Genomic DNA, 23,516 nt, shown 5'->3' on the forward strand with positions numbered 1-23,516 from the left:
ACTTATCAGTTGAATACATGGTCTGGAAATGTGTTTAGTGTAAAGTGGACCAATAAAAAAAACGAGAGCTCAAGTTCCACTACTATTTCATGTTATTGTTAAGGGTCTTTTGCAAAATAAGTTTCTTTTTTAACCAATGTACTGTCGAATCGATGTCTAATTTTCTTTCTCTACTCTATTATGTACATGCTTTTATAAATGTAATACTGAATCTGTACACAAAGTTTTATAGAAAAATGTAGGTTAGAACTGTAATCTATTACAGAATAATGCAAAATTGTAAGAAATAGCGTGAAAACTGTACAAAAAATTGACCTTAAAGTTTTTGGTTTACTTTTAATAAAGTTTTGTGATCGGTAAACTTAAAAACTGTACATTTGTAAAGTTTTGTAAGCTGTTACCAATTAGACCCAATGTATTTTAAAAAAGAATGAGTAATATACTACCCAAAAAAATGAATAAAGAATTGAATTAGGCTTGAAAACATGGGCCAGAAAGTTCCAATATCATATTGGCAATCTGCATAACAGTTTGATAAGGCCCAAAGCTTAACTTACGTAGCTCCGTTATGTGTCTCATGCGGGCATGAAACAAAAAACTAACACACGATAACGTAACTTACACAGTTACACTAATATAATTAGTTTATGTTACACAATTATCAACTAACAGTGCAATAATTAAACAACATGAACTAACCAATCATAAATTTTAAAACTTAAAAATGGCAGCGGTTCAAAAAAATTAAGCTGCTTGATTGGTAACGAGCCTTCTTCATCTTTTGTAACCTTGAGAGTTGTTTGATTAGACACAAGTCTCCTTCTGCATCTTTTGTGATATTAATATGAAAATCCATTGATCTTGGTGACAATTTAAGCTTCTTCTTTTATTTTCTTCACACAATAGATGAGCTAGTCAATTTCTTATCTCTTTTTATTATGCTCTACAGGAGTTAAAAGCTAGATAAGCTTGTTTTGGATTCTCCCACAACAACGACCAACCACCTATAACAAATTTAAACATCTATTCTATTGAGGGACCAATCAACCAACGATAACGATGATGACTAATAATTGAATCCAGTTTCTAGTTAATTCAATATTTTAGATCATCTCATGTTTTATTCCCAAGATCAGTTATTCTTCACTGCTTCGATTCAGTGTTAACATTTACGAATTGAGTTTTTCACTTCAAGCAAAATTTAACAATAAACAGCCAGCAAATTATTTTGTAATTTTACCGTATTAATTTACCAGCTCATACATTTGCTTTCCTTTTCTATTTAAGTCAAAAGTTAAAATACTATGGACACGAAAAGTACCAAATACATAACAAAGTGTGAACTCTGCGGCCACGGGCATAAATACATATATCAAATCCCCAGAGGAGCCGGTTTGAGTGTATAGTCCATGACTCCATGCTATATGACTTTTATCTCAATGTTGAATTCGATCCAAGAAATTTTGAATTTAATAATTGAACAACGTCAAAATGCTCATGGGGGTATAGTATTTTGTTTTTGTTGCAAAGTGCATGCAGTGATTATATCCATGAATGCGATAGCGCGGCGAAAGAGAATAATACTAACCTAGATGACAAATACTCAGCCGTACATGTACACATAAATACAAAACCTGCCACTTCACATGTCACCCACCATTAAGCACCCCTTCACAGACTTGATACTTTCTATGTAATAACAGAAACACTCCAACTTCTTGGTCGTATATATATGTTACAATAATTCGCTTAATACTGTATATGTTACTACAAATGTAATACTTTCCTTAAATAACATATACATTGTTTACACAGACTACAAGATTCAGCATAAGATGCAACCTTCGACTTAATTATTGATTCATGTTTTTAGCTATTTAAGTCATATATATCGGACATACATATATTGCTCATCTATGTATTTGTCTTACACAACACAAGCGACCGTAGCGATGCGTTTCCCAATGATAAGGTTACCACACATACAGACATACTTACACGACTCTCTCTACTGTCTCGTCTCTTTCTTTCCTCATCCCTCTTCTTTGTCTCCTTTCTCTCTATTCTTCACTTTTCAGAATTATTTTACGTAAATATTATGGACATGTCCTTTTCATCACCCTTCTCTACTCTTTTTGTTCTTTTTGTTTCCTCTTGAGCCACAACAACAACAAGAAGATTAAACGATACATTTCTCTCCAAAACTCGACCCAAATGACCAAAACCCGGATTCGTAACCTGACCCGACTCCCTTCTCCCAAACCACTACGCGGTGGCGACGCCAACTTCATGGAACAGCTCCTCCTCCACTGCGCAACCGCCATCGACTCAAACGACGCAGCACTGGCTCACCAAATCCTCTGGGTGCTCAACAACACTGCTCCACCAGACGGTGACTCCACCCAACGACTAACAACCGCCTTCCTCCGCGCGTTGCTCTCACGCGCCGTCTCCAAAACCCCTACATTATCATCCACCATTAGTTTCCTACCTCCAGCAGATGAACTCCACCGGTTCTCAGTAGTGGAGCTAGCAGCGTTCGTCGACCTCACTCCTTGGCACCGGTTCGGATTCATCGCGGCCAACGCGGCTATCTTAACAGCCGTGGAAGGTTACTCAACGGTTCACATAGTTGACTTAAGTTTGACTCATTGTATGCAAATCCCTACTCTCATAGACGCCATGGCAAGCCGACTTAACAAACCTCCTCCGCTTCTTAAACTCACCGTCGTCTCTTCTTCCGATAACTTCCCACCGTTCATCAACATCTCCTACGAAGAACTCGGATCCAAACTCGTCAGCTTCGCCACCACAAGGAACATAACTATGGAGTTCACAATCATACCTTCAACTTACTCCGATGGTTTCTCTTCCCTCCTACAACAACTACGGGTTTACCCTTCTTCATTCAACGAAGCTCTCGTCGTTAACTGCCACATGATGCTCCGTTACATCCCTGACGAAACCCTAACTTCATCATCGTCATCGCTTAGAACAGTTTTCTTGAAACATCTCCGATCTTTGAATCCAAGAATCGTAACCCTAATAGAGGAAGACGTAGATCTCACATCGGGGAACTTGGTTAACCGGTTAAGATCGGCGTTTAACTACTTATGGATACCGTTTGATACAACGGACACGTTTATGAGAGAGCAGAGGCGATGGTACGAGGCGGAGATAAGTTGGAAGATAGAAAACGTGGTGGCGAAGGAAGGTGCGGAAAGGGTGGAGAGGAGTGAGACGAAGAGACGGTGGTTTGAGAGGATGAGAGAGGCTGAGTTCGGTGGAGTTAGGGTTAAGGAAGAGGCGGTGGCGGATGTGAAGGCGATGCTGGAGGAACACGCCGTCGGGTGGGGGATGAAGAAGGAAGATGACGACAATAGTCTAGTCCTGACGTGGAAAGGTCATAGTGTAGTGTTCGCTACCGTTTGGATTCCAATTTAAATCGGGTTGATTTGATTTAATTTAATTTAATTGGATACTAGTAGATTAGTATTGCTCTGATACTAGTAGATTAGTATTGATCTCATTCTGATCTAATTAAATAAGTTTTTTTCCTTCTAATTGCTCTAGTGTTTTGTATTAGTTCCAACATTAACGGTGCAAAAAGTAACCGTTATTGTGATTAAACATATTTTAAAATTTGCAAGCATTTTTAGTTTAGGATGATTAGTTTTTCTTTTTTTTTTGGTGTATAGGTTTTTTTTTTATGACAGTTACAACTTTATACGAAGAAATATCACCAAAACAAATGAAAATTTACGATTTAGTTGAAAAAAGGATATGAAACATTTGGAGGGTACAATGAAGAAGACATGCCACACAAAAAAAAAAATATATAGATAGGATAAAATACAAATAAAGACATAAACAGAACAAATGACAAACCAATATTTTATCATATTCAAATAAACGTTCAAACATTAATCAAACGAAAATAATATAAGTTGAATTAGATAAGAGACAAAAAAAATGGGGAATAATATAACTTATTATTTCCATCATCATTATCTCTAGTTAAACGCACCGCAGTCACGACGAATGTTTCCATTGCGGCTATTCTTAACTCCAACACGGCCAAGTTTAGTCATGGCTGTCACAAAAGCGCGGTTAAAAGCCGTAGAGTTCGAGGCCCAAACATTAACGGTGGGCCTTGAGCGACCGTCCGTGAAGAGAACTTGATCGGAGGTGAATAGACCTTTGCCTTGTTGAAGATTCTTGAAGTAAGTGTTGTCAAACGTCTTGGGCGTGACTGGGTCCATGTTGATTGCGATTCTTGGGTCCACATTCTTAGGACAAGCCTTTTGAAGCTCTATAGCGTAAGCCTTGTTTAGAGTTGGGTCCACTGAGTTGATGCCGTTGAAGTTGTAGATTCTTTTAAAGACCTTGCCACAATGTGCGAATCCAAGGGTGTGAGCCGCTACATTATAAAATATATCGGTATAGATATCGATGTGATATAATTATATATAAGAAATGTTTTGTTTAAAATTTGGTTTACCTGAAAGAGCAATCATATCTTCTTGGGTAAGTTTGTTTTTCTTGAAAAGAGCGTTAAGTTTGTCTACATTGTCCGACGGTCCTGGTAAGTTCCCTTCAACACTAGACGCAGTTGATACCAATCCGTCAAACCTACCGAGTTCAACTTCATAGGACGGTCCTCCAGCCTATACATGCATATAAACAATGAGATATAACAATGTTTTTTGTCGGTCACAACATATAGTATTGGTAGAAAATGAAGATTAATATGAAATTTAGTGTAGGATTATCTGGTTGTAGAATGGTGAGTACGGATACTTACCGCAACAACAACATCTCGGGTGGCCAAAGTAAGAATATCGGCGCATGAGACCTTGTTCCGGCAATGAGGGTTAGCGTCAAGGGCTTTCTTAGCTAGGATCACCACATCAAATCCATCTCCGGCTAGCGAAATGTTATCTGGATGATCCTTCTCTGCCTTGTTCTTAGGCGTTGACTGGATCATGACAGAGGCATCACAACCCTACAATGCAAATTACACCGAAGGTAGAAACCAATTAGTCGCCTAACAAAAGAAGAGAACGAAGATATGAGAACGCTTGAACTAAAAACATACATTGACAAAGCAGTCGTGGAAGAAGAGACGGAGAGTGGCAGGTATGGTGACGAATGTCTGCTTTACTTTCTTTTGGACAGCGTTTCTCACGATTTGTTCGACGTTGGGGCAAGTTTTGGAGTAGAAACCGCGGCTTAGTTGCGCGGTGGTTGTATCCGGAAAGACAGAGATTGTGAGACAAAGTGCAACGACTAGAACCATACCGAAGCGAGCCATTTTTTTAGACAAAACCGAGAGAGAGTGTTGTATATATAAATTGACCCAAGACAAGAAGAAGAAATGTTTTGAATTGATGATGGTAAAAGTTGCACGATAAATGGTTTATATAATGATGGGCTTGGAGGACATAACAAATTATTAAAGAAGATCCATTTGTTTTATTTTAGACTTTTATTCGATTTTTGGTTAACTGCACCAGGCCTACCTTACTCATTTCATTTTATACTTGTTACTTGTTAGCATGATATATAATAATTCTATCACTTAAGAAAAAAATCTGACAAGAGTGGGAAATTTGCAATGAGTTGAGAATGAAACATATATATTGACCAACATCCAATTGTTAATTTGCCTCAGTTAATATTAATTAATTGTGTACTTATATGATAAATTGTATGAATGTAATTATGGATTTATCAGCTGTAAAAAGGTAAATCTGGATCGCCGACAACAATATAACAAAAGAAATGGATCGCCGAAACAAAAAGGAAGTAAAAGTGGATTACCATTACAAAAAGTGGACATGTGGTTTGCACGTCGTTACATGAAAGTGAGTGAGAGCATCATAATGAAAAATAAGAGTAAGAACAATAGTAGTAGTACAACATGTTAATTTTACGATTAACATTTCATTGGTGCATAACAGCTAATTTTGTCCCCTATCATGTTATAGACTTATATCCTATGTAAACAGCGAATATATCATATATTTTTTTTATTTTTATCATACCATCATGTAATATATTGGTAAGTGTGTTCAAAATGGATCTTTAGAGCATTGTTATTGGTTATCGTGCTTTAAACATATCTCAAAATTTTATTTTAATACATATATGTTATTTTTATTATTGAATTAAATTTATTGTTCAAAACCAATAAGATAACAACTGTAGATATCTGCCTCTCAAATTATCTCCCAAAAACAGTTTATGTGAAGATTAAATCTTTTTTTTTGTCAACTGATATTATTATTAAAACACGTGGTTCCAATCAAGGTAGAATACAAAATGAAATACTACGCCCAAAAGAGGGGAGGCTTAAGCCGGCGGACTACAAGAATATCTCCAGAGTCAAAAGCCGGAGGAAAACAAGATTTCCCCGGAAACTAACAAAGGAACTAAAAAAACTATACATAACAGAACATTTGATAATAAAAACGAAAGAAGACAACAACCTTAATATAAGAAAATGCAATCGGCCATAAAACCTTAACAGAAACAATAGAACCAAGAGAGCAAAGAACTTCTTCTTCTAACCCACAAACGGATGAGATTTACCAAGGATGCCCACGACCAACTCAAGAATAACATCAACCACCTCCTGAGAGTCGATCTCTCGTAACCAAGAACCAGGGACCTCATAACACGGCAAGCAAGACCACTCACTTCCGGAAGCGACGACGACGTTGATACGCCAAAGAACGTCAAACTACAAGTCTTCAAAACGTGAGGAGTGAGGCCTAACTTCTCGTAGAACACCAATCACATAGACGAGACCGACGAAAACGGAGAAGACTATCACCCACTATGAACAACAAGAAGAAGAAGGAACTCGACAAACTTAAGGTTCAACCATCACATTCAAACAAAACGAAACCTCTGCTTAGAAAGGAGTCGAAACATCCCAATCGAAAACTACTAAAACTGCTCAATACTACTAAGGACCACCATATATCTACCACTAACAAAAACCAACTAAAGCGAATCCATCTAACCCTAGCAAAACGTCGAAGAAGAAACGGCCAGAAGGTGGGCTAACCAGACAGCAGAAACAGACGAGACCATGGCCATGGATTCACGAAAACCAAATCTCGAGATCTTCCAACAAGAACAGAGCACCCGCCAGATCTATAGATCTCGGACACCCAACAACAACCTTCTCTGGAGCAGCTGATCACCGACATAACCAAACACCCTCGCCGTGAAGATCTACTATTTCCACCAAAATAAGATTTTCTCCAACGAAATACAAGAGATAAACGAATTGCAGAACCAAAAAACTACAACACAAACGAAAAGGGGAAGCCACTGACATAACCAAATAAGCGAGAAGCGCCAACCACCGTAGTGACTTCCCAGATCTGAAAAAAACTAGGCTTTTGCTGTTTGGGAGAGGGAGAGAGCAGCACTCGGGAGAAATTTTTTTTTATTCGACCTTTTTTCTTTCAAGATTAAATTTTCTCGGTCTTTCTTTTTATTTATTATTATTATTATTTTTTTTGACATTCATGGAAAGACTCTACCAATGACCATGCTTTTAGGATCGATGAGCATAGAAAATAATAGGTAATTCGACCGCGTGAAAACAAACTTAGCTCAGCCATACTCCGCACAGAGATGCTTAATAGTCTTAGATTTGTTATTTAAAGTTTGTGCAAGATCACTCGAAAGTCGAAACCATACATAGAATTTGGATCTTTATTCTAACACGCGCCTTGAAATGATTAAAGCAATGCTATTTTTCTTTTAATAAAAGATTATGAGAAGATTGTGCAAGCCACGCTCCTTGTTTGTGTTGACAACTTGGTTAATGTCAAACCCATTAAAATATCTTCGGTAACTAAAGTTTTTAATATATTTGTAACTAAAATATGGTATCTGAAAATCACAATTGATTCTAAAATCAAATATATAAACTTTAAAAGAATATAATTTATCCAAGGGCTTAAGTTTTAATTAATTTTTCACATTCAAAGGCATTAAAGTCTAATATAGAATTTGAAGTCCAACAAAAAAAATCATTAAAAAATAACATAATTCCCAACTAGGTGCTAGTGAAATAATTAATATTTACCATCAGAAAAAACACCCCTAAAAATTTTAACTATACAAAAAGAACCCTAGCGTCTAACCTTTGAAAAATCCCTAACAAGTCTTAATAAAAAAAAGGCTATGGAACTCTTGCCCGATGTTCTGGTAGAAGAGATTTTACAGAGACTTCCGGTGAAATCTCTTATCAGATTCATATCCGTTTCGAAACTATGGAACTCAACGATCAGAACACAATACTTTGCGTCGAAACATCTTATTCTTGCGCAGTCAAGAAATCCAGATATCCTTCTTCTCTTTAGTACTCGAGAAGGCTATGAGGATGAATTAAAAACAGATTTCTATCGAAGAACGTTGACGTTAGGGGTTTCAGATTCTGAAAAGATTCATATTTTTCCCGAAGCATTTTCTGATAGATTTACCGAGAGTTGTGATGGTCTGTCTAACATGTGTCTTTAGTTTAAAAAGATTGATTTATGTGATCAATCCCGCAACTAGATGGTGTCGAAGTCTTCCTCAGCCTAAGTTTCAACAAGTTGATTATTGTGGTGAGTTTCACCTTAATTTATTTTTCCATAGGTCAATTAGTAATACTCCCTCCGTTTCAAAATATTTAACTAAAACACGCAGATTAAGAAGTCTTTACTTTTAACAAGTTCAACCAATCAGAAACAATACTGCATAATATAAAATATTAAACTAATCTAAAAGTTGCAAAAACTTGAAAACATCTTATATTAAGAAATAAAAAAACTTCTCTAAAACATCTTATATTTTGAAATGGAGAGAGTATTTTTTTAGGTTCAATATAGTGTATATATATATATTTTTCGCCATTCATTAGTGTTTTTTTCTTCTTCTGATTTAATGATGTTTGTTTTGCTCTTTTTACACAGATAAAATCCGATTCGAAAGCCTCGGATTCGGTAAAGATAGATCGACATGCAAATACAAAATGGTTTGCTTATATATGAATTAGTTAGATCTTTGAAAAGCTAAAACTAAGGCTAAAGTTGATGTCTCTAGCTTGAATAAGCTTCTGTCTAGGATCTAGACAACTTGTCTAGGTTTGTTTCACGAACTCAAAATGCAACAGAAACCAAAACAGAACAAACCAAAAGAAAACAGAGCACACCAAACGAATGTTTACCCAGTTCACTTCCGTTAATGAGGAAGCTACGTCTGGGCCGGGATCTGTCTCCCAGAATCCACTAATCACAGAGTTTAACACAAAGAAATCTCTCACCCACTGAACCCCTTACAAGCTCACTCGATTCAATCTCTCTTGTCTCTCTCTGTTTCCCCAAGAACATAAAACACAAGTTTACTCTTTGTTTTTGTTCTCTCTACTTAACCTTATCTCTCTCTTACTGCGCAAACTTCCTTTAAATAAATGCTTGCTCAATAACCCTAGTTCCCCTTCTAGCCGCTTCTACAAGTTGCCTCTTCCTTGGCGTTATTGTAGTGACATCACTCCGTCTCTTTGCAGGGAGCAAATAAGACGAATTCCTCTTTTGCTTTTGCTTTAACAGACTCGGCGGCAAAATCGGATTGTTGCAGCTTGTGGTCCTGAACGTGAGTCATCACTTGAGCTGGCACTACTTGTCCTCCAAGCTTCTCTTGAACTTTGTCTCATTCTTTTTTCACTAATCCTAACAAAACTCCACCTAGTGAACCAAGAACAACAATAATAAAACATGTCAAGTGTACTTACCTTAATGAGAGAGAGATTCTGGTCTGATTAGTCTTTGGATTCCATCTCGGTTCCTGAGTAGGATTACTCAGTCTGCACACGTAGCAAGTTCAATGCTGCTTGAAACTTGCTAACGGACACCACCTTGGTAAAGATATATGCATGATTTACATCCGTGGATATCTTTGTCACTTCCACAACTCCATCTGCGATGCAATTTCGGATCTTGTGGAACTTGATGTCAATGTGCTTCGTCCTTTCATGGTGCACATTGTTCTTTGAAAGGGCTATGGCGCCTTGAGAGTCACAGAAAATCTCAACTGCCTTCTGATCATAACCAAAATCCTTCAATAAGCCTTTAAGCCATAATGCATCTCTTACTGCTTCACTCAGAGACATGTACTCGGCTTCAGTGGAGGTCATATCCACCACTTTCTATAAACGCGACCTCCAACTGATAGTATTCCCACCAAGGGTGAAGACCATGCCACCAGTAGACCTTCTTCTATCGACATCTCCTGCGTGATCAGAGTCACAATAACCTCTAATGAGGAAATCAGACCCTTTCCGGTAGCCCAGCTTCATCTTTTGTGTTCCCCTGATGTATCTTAGCACCCACTTGACTCCCAACCAGTGTTCTTTGATCGGTTTACTCATAAATCTGCTAATGACACCAACAAGATAAGCCAAGTCTGGCCTTGTTCCGATCATAGCATACATAATTCTCCCAACTGCATTAGAGTATGGAACTATCTTCATGTACTCTTTGTCTTTGAGCAGCTGCTCTTCAGTAGCAGCCTGCATCTTTAGATGAACTCCAAGTGGAGTGTCTTGCTTCTTCGCTTGATCCATCTGGTACATTTCCAAAAACTTTTCAAGGTAACCTTCTTGGGAGAGCTTCAGTGTTCCTCTTTCTCGGTCTCTGATGATCTCCATACCGAGTATTTTCTTAGCTGCACCCAAGTCCTTCATCTCAAATCTTTCACTAAGTTTCTGTTTCAGACTTGAGATTACACTTATGTCTTTAGCCGCCACAAACATGTCATCAACATAGATGAGCAAATAAACCTTGGAACCATCCTCAAGAGTTTTGATGTAAGCACAATTGTCTCTAGCACTCTTCTCAAAACTAATCTCAGTCATGAAACTGTCAAATTTCTGGTTCCACTTTCTTGGTGACTGTTTCATGCCGTATAGTGACTTGTTGAGTAGACACACTTGTCCTTGCTGGAACTGACTCTCAAAGCCTTCAGGGATTTCCATATAAATCTTTTCTTCTAACTCTCCATGGAGAAATGCAGTCTTGACGTCTAATTGTTCCAATTCATAATCTTCTTCCACAACTATGGCTAAAAAGATCCTTATGGATACATGTTTCACCACTGGTGCAAAGACCTCAGTGTAATCAACACCTTCTCTTTGTGCATACCCTTTAGCAACGAGTCTGGCCTTGAATTGCGGTTTCTCAACTTCAGGAATCCCAGGCTTACGCGTGAAAATCCATTTGCAGCCGATGATCCTTTGTCCTTTAGGCGGTATGACTGCAGTCCATGTGTGATTCTTGAGAAGAGAATCCATCTCTTCGAGCATTCCACCTCTCCATAATTCCCAATCAGCATCTCTTAGTGCAGCTTGATAGGTTGCAGGTTCTGTTTTGTCTCCATCGAATGTGGTGACCAAAGCCTCTCCATCAAATTCATCTTCATCATCCGTTTCTTCTCCAAAGTAGCCTTCCACATCAAATCTCCTAGGAGCAGTGATGAGTCTCCTTGCTCTATCTCGAACCAAATGATAACTCTCAGGTGAATCATGGGTAGGATTTTCAGGAACTGTGTTATCCTCTGTTTGGTGACCGTCTTGAACAGGTGAGTGATCTCCCAGGGATCCTGTTTCTTCCAGGAAATCTCCACCCAAGCGTGTGTCACCAGTTTCATCAAGGTCAATGTCCAGAGAACCACTTGATGCTTCTTCTTCAGAGTTTTGATTTCCCTGCATCATATCCTTGTAGACTGCATTCTCTTGAAATAACACATTTCTGCTTACTGCAACTTTCTTTTCTTCTAGTAACCATACCTTGTAACCTTTCACTCCTTCTGGATAGCCTAGAAACACTCTTTTCTTGGCTCTAGGAACTAACTTTCCTTCATCCGTATGAACAAAAGCAACACATCCGAACCTCTTTAAGTAACTGTAAACTGGAGATTTACCTGTCCATCTCTTGTCAGGAATCTCAAAGTTTACTGCAGACGAGGGTGTTTTGTTGATCAACTTCACTGCCGTGTTAGTAGCTTCAGCCCAAAATCTCTTAGGCATTCCAGAATCACTTAACATGCTCCTAACTTTCTCCATGATCGTCCAGTTCATTCTTTCTGCAACGCCGTTCTGTTGTGGCGTATAGGCACATGTTCTGTGTCTTGCTATGCCATTCTCTTTGCAGAACTCGTTGAACAAGTGATTGCAGAATTCTAAGACGTTGTCAATTCTTAAGACCTTGATCTTCCTCTCTGCTTGATTCTCCACCAAAGTGCTCCATTCGAAAAAAAATTCAAATGCCACGTCCTTGTGCTTTAGGAAGTAAACCCATGTCTTTCTCGAGTAGTCATCAATGAATGTAATGAAGTACTGACATTTTCCCAAAGACATTTGCACTGATGGAGCTCCCCATAAATCTGAATGCACATAGTCGAGTTTGTCCTTAGTACCATGGGTAGCTAAGACAAAACTAACTTTCTTTGCTTTCCCGTATATACAGTCTTCACACACCGTTAAGGTTGAGATCCTTTTCTTGTCGAGAAAGCCTTTCCTTGCTAGGATCTCCATGTTTTTCTGACTTATGTGGCACAATCTCCGATGCCACAAGACTGTATCATCCGGTGATCTTTCAACTGCGAGAGACTGACCAGTCTCAGGTCTTCCTTGAAGAAGATAAAGCTTCTCATGTCTCTTTCCCACCAGAATGGTGTGATCTTCCTCTTTTATCTTTAGGATCCTGTTCTTGGATTCAAAACTGCATCCTTGCTCTTCCATAGTTCCCATAGATAGCAAGTTTCGGTCCATATCAGGGATGTATCTCACTTTTGTGAGCAGTACTGTTGATCCATCCTCATTTCTGATCCTGACATTACCAATGCCTCTGGCTTTTGATGTAGTTTTGTTCCCCATCCTCACTGATCCTCTTGCATCTTCACTTATTTCTTCAAACCAGTCTCTCTTGTGTGTCATATGGTAGCTGCATCATGTATCCATGATCCATTCATCCTCCAAATTTACATCTGTAGAATGTAATGCTTCTAACACATAGAGCCTTGCACCATCAGCTGAATTTCCTTTCACCATCGCAGCTTCTCCTTTGCTGCCGTATCCCTGATCCTTCTTGTTTCCTTGCGACTTGCCTTGTTTGGAAATGCGTTTTTGAAATGTCCTTCTTCTCCACAAGTCCACCAACCTTTTCTATTCTTAGACTTAGATGGGGACCTATTCTTGTTTCCCTTCTCCTTCTGCTCAGACCTTCCTCTGATCTCAGTTTTGTCCTTAGCATACAATGCTTCAGCTTGACCTTTGATACTCTTTTTATTTGACCCAAACTATAACTCCTTAGAGTATATAGCAGCTAGAGCCTCATCTAGAGTTAACCTAGTTCTTCCAGTACTATATTTCAGGGTGTCTCTTAACTGATCAAACTGCCTAGGAAGTGACATAAGCAACAATATAGCATGATCCTCATCTGATACTATTACTCCGGTATTCTCTAGATCAGTTATAAGATGAAGGAACTCGTCGATATTACCTTCAACATACATGTTTTCGTTCATTTTGAAACCGTAGAGCTTTTGTTTCAGATAGATGCAGTTAGGAAGAGCTTTAGACATGTACAAGTTGTCTACAGCTTTGATCATAGAAGCTGCAGTCTTCTCTTTCTTGATCTTTCTCAGTACTTGATCTGAAACGCTCAACACTATGATGCTCCTTGCCTTTCTTCTTTTCTCCTCTAGAAGCTCGTCTATCTCCTTTGCTTCTTTCCCCTTTTCTTTGGTTCCACCTTCGTCAACCTTAGACTCCTCTGGATCTGAGACTGAATCTTGTGTTTCCGAGAGAGCCACCGTTTGACCCAAAATATCCAAGTGAGCCATCAGCTTCTCCTTCCACAATGTGTAGTCTCCTCGTCCATCAAACTTCTCCACCTCGATCCTTGCCGACGACATGGTTCCTCTGCTTGAGCGGACTTTACTGAACCACCAAACAATGCAACCAACGCTCTGATACCAATTTGACAAGCTAAAACAGAGGCTAAAGTTGATGTCTCTAGCTTGAATAAGAATCTGTCTAGGATCTAGAGAACTTGTCTAGGTTTGTTTCACGAACTCAAAACGCAACAGAAACCAAAACAGAACAAACTAAAGAAAATAGAACACACCAAATGAATGTTTACCCAGTTCACTTCCGTTAATGAGGAAGCTACGTCTGGGCCGAGATCTGTCTCCCGGAATCCACTAATCACAGAGTTTAACACAAAGAAATCTCTCACCCACTGAACCCCTTACAAGATCACTGGATTCCATCTCTCTTGTCTCTCTCTCTCTCTGTTTCCCCAAGAACATAAAACACAAGTTTACTCTTTGTTTTTGTTCTCTCTAGTTAACCTTATCTCTCTCTCTCACTGCACACTTTTCCTTTAAATAGATGCTTGCTCAATAACCCTAGTTCCCCTTCTAGCCGCTTCTACAAGTTGCCTCTTCCTTGGCGTTATTATAGTGAAATCACTCGATCTCTTTGCAGGGAGCAAACAAGACGAATTCCTCTTTTGCTTTTGCTTTAACAGACCCGGCGGTAAAATCGGATTGTTGCAGCTTGTGGTCCTGAACGTGAGCTGGCACTACTTGTCCTCCAAGCTTCTCTTGAATTTTGTCTCATTCTTTGTTCACTAATCCTAACAATCTTGATAGTCGCACCAATACATGCGAGGTTTTTGATTTTAACACCAACACTTGGAGATACGTAACTGGCACGGTACATTCGGGTAATCAATCAAAATGTCCTGTAACTGCCGATGGATCACTTTATTGGTTTACAAAAACAAAGACTATATCTTTCGATCTTCGTACCGAAGTTTTCCAAGTTATTTCAGAAACTCCATTTTTATATGAAGCATTTGGAGCAATCATTAGCAATGTCAACAGCCGTCTCTGCGTGGAGATGAGAAAAGGCAGAAGTCAAGAGTTATGGACATTGAATTCACAAAAGATATGGGAGAAGACTTATAGTTTAAATCTAGACATTGTTTCTTCCCGGATTGGTGATCGTCGGTTTATTTCACAACACCGGTCACACTTTTAGAAGAAAATAAGTTGATACTTCATTACAATTCTTATACAGGTAGAGGTTTAGTGGTGCACGATACTAGACTAAACTCGTATTGTTTATATTCCAAATTTGATCATTTGGATCGAGCTATTTCATATCTTCCAAGCTTAATCTCTATTTAATTACATCTTTCTTATTTGTTAAATAAAGGATTTATCATGTTGGTTTTTTCTTCTTATTAATTGCCTCGTTGTAGTTTTATATACGAATTCTCTATATGTGACTTGTGGATTATACTCTCAACTCGGATACTCAAAAGATTTTTTCAGCTCTCTATAAAACAGAGATACATCCCTAGCAAGAACATGTGTTCATGTATTGTTCAAGATATAGAGTGTCTTCGGCCTTTAGGTGGTTTGGTTTGTACTTGTCTTTGGCCAAAAAGGTTAAGCTTTCCGAGCTGTCGAGAAACAGAGCTCATAAATGACTTTCTCGGTAATCGAGGCTTAACCACCGAAGCAATCGAAACCGAAGAAGAACAATCCGAACCACTCGTGACTTCAAAAGCTTTCTGTTCCTTCTCCAACTCCTTGAACTTCATTTTCACTTTGATCAACTCGAGCTTCAAGTCTTGGTTTTCGCGGTTTAGTTTGGAGAGGTCATTGTTGTAGGTTCTGAGCTCAGGAGGAGTAAGAGTATCTTCTACGGTTACTGCTGCTGCTGGTGGAGAATCTGAATCGCTTAAAATTTCACGTAGACTTTGTTGCTCGTAGTAGAGAACTTGAACTACGGTTTGCACAGGGAGACGATCGTTTTGAGCTGCGTGAGCACACTTTTCTCGTGATAGCTTTTGACAGTCCATTAAGCTGCAAACTTTCTTCTTCTCCATTTCACTTATATTCGGATGTGTCTGCACCAACAAGATTTAACATTAAGATCTTTAAACTTTTCAAGATTTAGGTCAAAACATTCTGAAAATGTTAAAGCTTTAAGGTTTTAGTCTTATCAAAAATATATACCTTGAGATAGATGTCTATGGCTTGATACATCCCATCTTCAGTAATCCTAGACTGTTTCGGAATGCATTCAGCGAAACCGATGAATTTCGCCAAGTTTACGTTTCTATCAGAAGCAATTTCAGCGAGATAACTCTCCATCAATCCACCAATATCACTGGCAAAGTCAGCAGAGCTTCCTTCAACTTCAAACTCAAGATAGTTCATGAGGATACGTTGAACAGTGTCAACATCAAACATTTTGTTGTCTCCATTCGATGAGTAAGAAGAAATCAAGAGATCATCAAGCACGGCTTGTCTTAGCTGTAATCCCATTCTCTTCTCCAAATCAAGCCTGCAAGCTACCGTGGTTTCGAGGTATATCGCAGCTCTTAAAAGCATCGAAAGAAAGGTAACTGAGACTGAGTTCCTCTCCCTCGGAAGAAGACTCACAACTGTTTCAAGAATCAACCTTTTCTCATGTTCTTGTTCTGCCTCAATCTTCTTTTTCCCCTTCCCAAAAATGTCCTACAGGGAAACCGACACTTCATTAATCTTTCTCTGTTATTTGTAAATAAGACTCATTGTTCAGTTAAAGAATCAAGAACCTCACCAAACCTGTAAGAGCTTTTTGAGCATAGGTCACAAGCACTGGACCAAGAGCGTATTGCTTAAACCCTCTAGCAGTCATTGCGATCAAGACACGTCGAAGCATATCAATCCTTAGAGCAGATAAATCTTCAGCCAACCCTTCAACTATACCCGCATTGCTCTGGCTCTCCTGACAAGTTGCATAAGCAATTGAATCGATACACCGGTCCACGAGTCTTACTCTCTCGGCTACAGGCAACAGATCCTGAGATTGTTTTAGAACTTTAACAGATTTCGATAAACTCTTGAGGATCACTTCGTTTAAGTAAACCTCTGTTGTCTCCACAAGGTTTTCAACAGAGTGTTCCTCTGTCATCTCTAGATAATCTGCTGCACATCGTAGCACCGCAATATTCTCTGTGTTTATCTCGAAGCTTATGTCGTAGCAGAACTTGATTGTTAGCTCAAATGCTTCTGCACCACCGGGAAAATCTGGGATCTTGATAACGGTAATGTTCGAATCGTTGCTTGATTCAGAAGCAAGTTTCTTTATAAACCCACATTTTGAAACAAGTGGGAACTGCATATTATCACATAGACTATGTATAAGAAAAAGTGATCTCATTGTGTATAATTATTAGATCTTGAAAAATAAAAAGATCACCTTGTGAAGTGAAAACAAAGTTTCTCCAACATGAACAGCAACGTCACTTGGTATGTCTTGAGAAGAAATCCTGAAATTTATTTTGTAAGACAAAAGAAGATGATTCACAAGCAGAGGAAGTGAAAATACAAAAGAAAATGAGAGAAATGTATAGAAAGAGAGTGAGAAACCAAACCATTCACTAGTTCTTTTCATGGCTGAGGACAGAAGCTCCTCTTTCTTTCCAGACATAGATTCGAACACCTGACGAGAAATGGTTTCTTCTTGCTCAAGAAATCAACCTTAGAACTAATTCAAAGACCTTTCGCATTCATATATAGATATAGTTTTATGTTTGACATTCTTACACGTAATCAAAAGAGACGATGAAGGATATGATCCACCACAAGTATATGGAGACTGTTTATACAGTGTTGTACATGGTTCAGACGTCAAAGAGGTAAGGGTCCTTGTGAATCTGAAACGTCTCTTTTCGAAATAATCCAAACAAATAATAATTGTCAAGTATATTAAATCATTGAACGATCACGTAAAATATATTTTATTGTGAAACCGCATAAATAACATATAATGATTTTTATGTTACGGACAAAAGGATGTGGAATGATAGAGGTTACTAATAAAAATCTGAAACTATTGTTCACAAAGACACGTATAAAGCTTCTATTCTTTACTTCATATATATATATAAACTGTTGTTTATTTAGATTTCGGATTCTTATAGATTTTGCCATTTTTTCACTCAAATATTATAAATGTATCATTTTCACTTAAATTTTATAAATTTACTATTTTTCCTTTTTCAAAATGTGTGTTTTTCTATTTTTTTTTGCTAAAATATATATTTCATATCAAATATAAAACCCTATAAAAAATGGAATCAAGAAAACCCAAACATAATGTGTAAAATTGTGTTTTTAAATCTTAAAAAATAGCATATCTAAAATGACTAAAGTGAAATGAGAAAAACTATAAATGCCATCAAAACAAGTCTCTATCTATTAATTAACTCATTTAGATTCTTTAAATATTTAGTGATTATCAAGAATTATGAACAATTTTGCTATAGAAAACTAATATAAAAAAGATGTCTCTACTTAAGTATGTGGTGCTTAGCATGTGCATTTGACTATTCCTTTGTTATTCAGGTGTACACCGACTGAAGAACATTTTACAATGATCACAATAGGTTTGGCTGATTGCAGTGTCCACGATCTTTATCCCGGCTAAAACTCTTTTGGTGCTATTGTTGCATTTTTTTTCATGGTTTTATCATAAACAAAACATCATGCCTCTACTGCATACTAATATATCTTTTCCAAAGTTTAAGATCTTAATTTTTGTCGACTATCAATAATTCGAAAATCTTATGACCATACAACTTTATTATAGGACAATCAACCAGTTTGTGACCTAAGATGAAGTATATCATTCATGAAGACTAAATAAGATGCACGGGATGGATTTTGTGACAGAAGATATATAACTTGTATCCCTACAAAGCTTTTATTACCCGATTTATACAGTTTGTTTGATAATTTAATTTCTGATTGAGACACAACTCAACCTTTGCTATATATATGGGGTCTCTTGCTCTGTCACTTTGTTTAAGTTTGACTAGTAATAGTAATAAATACTATTAAAGACGTCCGCATCCAAAAAAACGTTTCAAGATTTAAGTCTTGATAACTACTAAGCAATAAAACATTAATTTAAAAAAACTCAAAAAAAATGATAAATGAATTAAACTGTGTATAAAACATGATAATAAGCATTCCCTTCTACGTAAGAGAATATACTTAAGGTAAATATGATTTGATCACTACTGATGAATTTAGATCCATTACACTATTCAAAGGACAAGAAAAATTTAGTAATAAAAGGTAAATTATTCGCCTCTTTTTCTTTTGCCTCCAGGTCCAGGTTGCTGGATTTGAATCAAGCTTGGAACATAGTCAAAGCAAAAATGGCCGACGTGAAGGGTATATAGTCTTTACCGGATGTATTCGTGTGGCATTACTATCATATTTATTGCATAAGAATATGATCAAACAAAATTAGTCCCTAAATTTTGCTGATAAAAATTTCTCTAATTAATGAAACTACGAAATACAAAATTATATTAGCATTTGCCCTTTAGTGAACGAGAGAGAGCAAGGGACGAAAGTCATCACGACGTACGAACGGTAGATATGTTGATAACACGAAAAAGTTCAAGATCGAGAGAATGTTTTTGGAGTTTGTGTACTTTAAAGAGGTAAGGGTCCTTGTGAATCTGAGACATATTTTCAAAATAATCAAAACAAAAATTAGTTATCCAATATTAAATCTTTGAACGATCAGTCGATCACACCGCAACATAGTGTGAATTTACTTAACTGTGAAACCGCATCATATTCATAACGTAGCACATTTCTTATGTTACCGACAAAAGCATGTGGAATGGCAGAACTTACCAATCAAAATCTGAATCTTTTGTCCACAAAGGCACACATAAAAGCTTCTATTATTTACTTCTTTCTCCAAATTAAAAGCTTAAGATCTTAAATTTTGTAGACTATCAATAATTCAAAAATCTTCTTGTCCATACAACTTTATAATAGAATATTCACCAATCTATTATGACTGAACATGAGCAAATGATTTATGAATTAGACCAAATAAGCTGCACAGGTTGGATTTTGTGACAGGACATGTATATATTGTATCCCCATTCCCCACAAAGCTTTGATAATCATATTTTTATTTATTTCGTTTGATAATTTAATTCCTGATTGAGACACAAATCAACCTTTGCTATAAATCAACTTGTAATAATGTATAAATAAACTTAAAACAGAAATATTACATGAAATGTGAATTTTTTTTAAAAACTCAAAAAATGATAAATGTTTTTAATATAAGGAAACATGCGACTATATATATACGTAAGGAAACATGATTTGATCAGATGTTAAAACAAAGGTATTAATTAATCAATAACATAACTTCTTCGTAAAATCGATCAAACTTGAATCAAAGGACAAGATAAATTAAGAAAACCATTATTATTGGATTTGAATCAAACTTGGAACGTAATCAACCAAATATGGCCAATATGAAGTCACTGTTATAACTCGAAAGGCCACTTGTCTGACTTTACTATCCTCCTCAACAATGGACACTGCTTTAAGTGAAAGGTAAAGGTTGTTAAACAAACGTTTCTCACAACACACGACGGCTTTCTTTTTTTCATCGACCAAGAAACTTATGCCACGCCAAGAATCACGTCCAGCAGTATGGACTTCCACTTCTAAAAGCTTGCTCCACGACATCTCTTTGGTCTCATCATCAATCTTATTTGTTGTTGTTACCCATATCTCTTTCCTTGATGTATCTTCACGCTCTAGTAATACCGAATGTTTCTCATCTCCGACAACTGATAGATACAAATCTTCGTAACGATCGCACATATAGGGAATATTTAGAAGTTTAAATCTCTCTGTTTTATAATCAAAACTGATTAAACCGAGCTCTTCCTCTTTCTCATCATGACCAAACCAGTAAGTCTTTCCCTTCAAAGACACGCGGTAATAAGGATATGCGAAGTGGTAGTTTGGAATCGGAGTGACATCAATAATCCTCCATGAGTTAGAGCTAATGTCATAAATTATGAATTCTTGGTCGTGACAATTATAACACTTGTAGCTCAATATCATGTACCTCTTGTTACCGGTTTTGTTGTCTTGGTAGTATCCAAGAACAAAGTCATGGAAACTACATTTTGTTTGGATCCACTTGGTTTCACTAGTACACGGGTTCCACACCACGATTCTACTGTCTTCTTTGATGGTGCACAACAACAAGCCATCACAGTGAAAGACTTGATCTATGTTGACATGATTCGAATTAGAATGATCCGTTAAGCTAAGTTCACATGTAACCTCTAGAGAAGGTACTCCATTATGGAGACTGACGTTCAGTAAACAAACCTCAAATTTTTTTGTTAGCGTGAGAACCATAAACTGTTTTGCGGCTTTAGCAGAGTGCTTTTTTGAGAATTTCTTATCGCTGAATAAACGGTTCCATTGTTTGCAAGTAGATCGTAAACGTTTCAGAGATGTGGCTGGAACGCGACATAGTATCTCTTCTAATAAATCATGTGGAAGCTCCGACATGGTAATCACCGAACATTCAAAGCCTAAGACTCGCTTGTTAAGTTTTCATTCTTAATCTTATTCTAGTGTTTTCGTATTAATATATAGACGAAGTTTATCTTTTTGGACTTGGGGTTGTTAAATAACTCTCTCCTTTTCCTATTTGGTTTCTGTTTTTCTTTAATATGAGTTTTCGTAAAAAATACATCACACGAGAATTTCAAGATCAAAACTGGTTTTGGATGTTAGACGTTTTTTCGTCATAAGATAAATTAGGCAAAAATCAATAAAATCATAAATATTTATACTTCCGACGAAAACATATGGAATGACAGTATTGATCAATCAAAATCCGATTCACATTTAAGAATGACGAAATCATTCGTTATATTCTTTTCTTCTTCTTTCTTCAAAGTACAAGATTTTATAATTTCTGGCGACTATTAATAATTCCAAAAGTTAATGGTTTATACAGCTTATAAAACATTCGTATAGATTCATGAAGACTTAGAGGGGGGTATTGAACTTGTTTTTTCTAGGATTTGGTTAGATTTTTAAATTTTTGGATTTTGAGAGATTTGAGTAATATTTTAGGAGATTTGATGGTTTGTTAGAGATTTTAATTTTAAGAAAATAAAAATGAAATGAGAATACTGAGATTTTGTAAGTGATTTTAGAATATTTCAAAACACACCATCTATCTTCTTTTCTTTTTGATAAAATATGAATATTGTTTACCAAAAGGAACCGTTTTTTTTACAGGAGCTTGGCATAGCAGTGGTTTTATTTAGACCCAAAAAGAAGATAAAAAAGTCTAATGAAAAACGGGAAGTACAAGATGCAGATATTTACTCAGCTTGTGAGATATGTAAATCATTTACTCGTGAACCATTGTTGAAGAAGATTGTTAAAAGCATGGTTCTAGAGAAATACAGGCTATTCTTACAAGCTTGGTAAAGCAAAAGGGAACAACAACATATCGGCGATCTTGAAAATACAAAATTTGCAAAGAGTTGTAGCAGAGTTTGAGGATTACAGAGAACTTGTGAAAATAAGAGCGAACAAGCTTTCAAAGAAACACCCGCGGTGTATGGCTGATGGGAACGAGTTCTGGGTTCCACGGTACCACTCTTTCTTGCACTCTCGGTGCCAGTAACAGCTCTTTAAACATCTGTTTCTCGGATCAATGTGGAGTTTATCATATTTTACGACATGGGTTCAGTGCTAAAACGAGACCGGATGGGATTAAAGGGGTTCTCACAGCATCAACGAGCTCTACAGCTCTTGAATGTATTGAAATTACCGATCAGAGAATGAACATAGGTTCATTGAAAGCAGTTGTGCTATGTAGAGTGATTGTAGGGAGGGTTCATAAACCGATGCAGAAGTTTGAAGATCCTTGTGGGTTTTCTGAGTTTGATTCGTTGGCTTTGAAAATGGGACCAAATTCTAGAACTGAAGAGTTCTTTCTATCGAGTACTAAAGCTTTGTTACCTTGCTTTGTCATCATCTTCAAGCCTTGAAAATAAATTTCTTGAGAAAGATGGTTCTAGAGAAATTACCAGACTTCCAACTGTATACACCATGTCCTTTTTGACTTGATGGTGGATCGATGGCCAGAAGATTTGATGATTAACAGAATTGATATCTCATCATCATTTGGAGCCTGCAAAAAAAAACACACAACACTTAAGAGTAAACGAGAAACGATGAAATGGCCTTTTGATAAACAATAACTGAAAATCATTATGCTTTCACCGGATCTCACACTTCATTCTCTGATAAAAAGCTGAAAATTGGACAGTAGTGACTCTGATTGTTTTGGTACTGATTCTGATGTCCTATTGAACATGCTTTTGGGGAATTAATATTGCAAACGAGGGTACAAGTGATTCAGTGGGAAGTACGAGCCCTCAGCTATTGTCGCACTGACGTTCACAAATCGGGAAAACGTAGTGGCTATGAGGAAAAACAGAGTCATGTACGTATGTGGAAGATGCAATTGGTTTGACCTTTTTTTTTTCTGGAAATCCTTCAAAATCCCACCTTAA

The 23,516-nt window shown here is 37.1% G+C and overlaps 2 protein-coding genes and 3 pseudogenes across 3 annotated transcripts; 2 read left to right on the top strand and 3 right to left on the bottom strand.

Moving 5' to 3' along the window:
• The first annotated feature begins 2,159 nt into the window (after positions 1-2,159).
• On the top strand, positions 2,160-3,564 carry LOC104780823 (scarecrow-like protein 32 pseudogene; annotated as a pseudogene).
• A 173-nt stretch (positions 3,565-3,737) lies between these two features.
• On the bottom strand, positions 3,738-5,400 carry LOC104780824 (peroxidase 35-like). The gene is made up of 4 exons (XM_010505363.3): positions 5,099-5,400; positions 4,805-5,005; positions 4,502-4,667; positions 3,738-4,420 (listed from the first exon to the last, which is right to left on the bottom strand). The coding sequence occupies exons 1-4, from the start codon at positions 5,312-5,314 to the stop codon at positions 4,014-4,016; spliced, it is 990 nt and encodes a 329-aa protein (XP_010503665.1). The 5' UTR covers positions 5,315-5,400; the 3' UTR covers positions 3,738-4,013.
• Positions 5,401-15,388: 9,988 nt separating this feature from the next.
• Positions 15,389-17,788, bottom strand: LOC104780825 (putative BTB/POZ domain-containing protein At3g49970). 2 transcript variants are annotated; one of them, XM_087509091.1, is made up of 5 exons: positions 17,505-17,788; positions 17,330-17,399; positions 16,693-17,245; positions 16,099-16,602; positions 15,389-15,989 (listed from the first exon to the last, which is right to left on the bottom strand). In XM_087509091.1, the coding sequence occupies exons 3-5, from the start codon at positions 16,711-16,713 to the stop codon at positions 15,462-15,464; spliced, it is 1,053 nt and encodes a 350-aa protein (XP_087365217.1). In that variant the 5' UTR covers positions 16,714-17,245; positions 17,330-17,399; positions 17,505-17,788; the 3' UTR covers positions 15,389-15,461. The 2 variants fall into 2 exon arrangements, with proteins under 2 accessions (XP_087365217.1, XP_010503666.1); XM_010505364.3 differs by having other exon boundaries at positions 16,688-17,245; positions 17,505-17,759.
• A 2,588-nt stretch (positions 17,789-20,376) lies between these two features.
• On the bottom strand, positions 20,377-21,486 carry LOC104783968 (putative F-box protein At3g49980 pseudogene; annotated as a pseudogene).
• A 796-nt stretch (positions 21,487-22,282) lies between these two features.
• Positions 22,283-22,988, top strand: LOC104783969 (uncharacterized; annotated as a pseudogene).
• Positions 22,989-23,516: the final 528 nt, after the last annotated feature.

This window comes from Camelina sativa, chromosome 4, assembly GCF_030686135.1.
Source record: "Camelina sativa cultivar CO46 ecotype springtype chromosome 4, ASM3068613v1".
Lineage (NCBI taxonomy): Eukaryota > Viridiplantae > Streptophyta > Magnoliopsida > Brassicales > Brassicaceae > Camelina > Camelina sativa.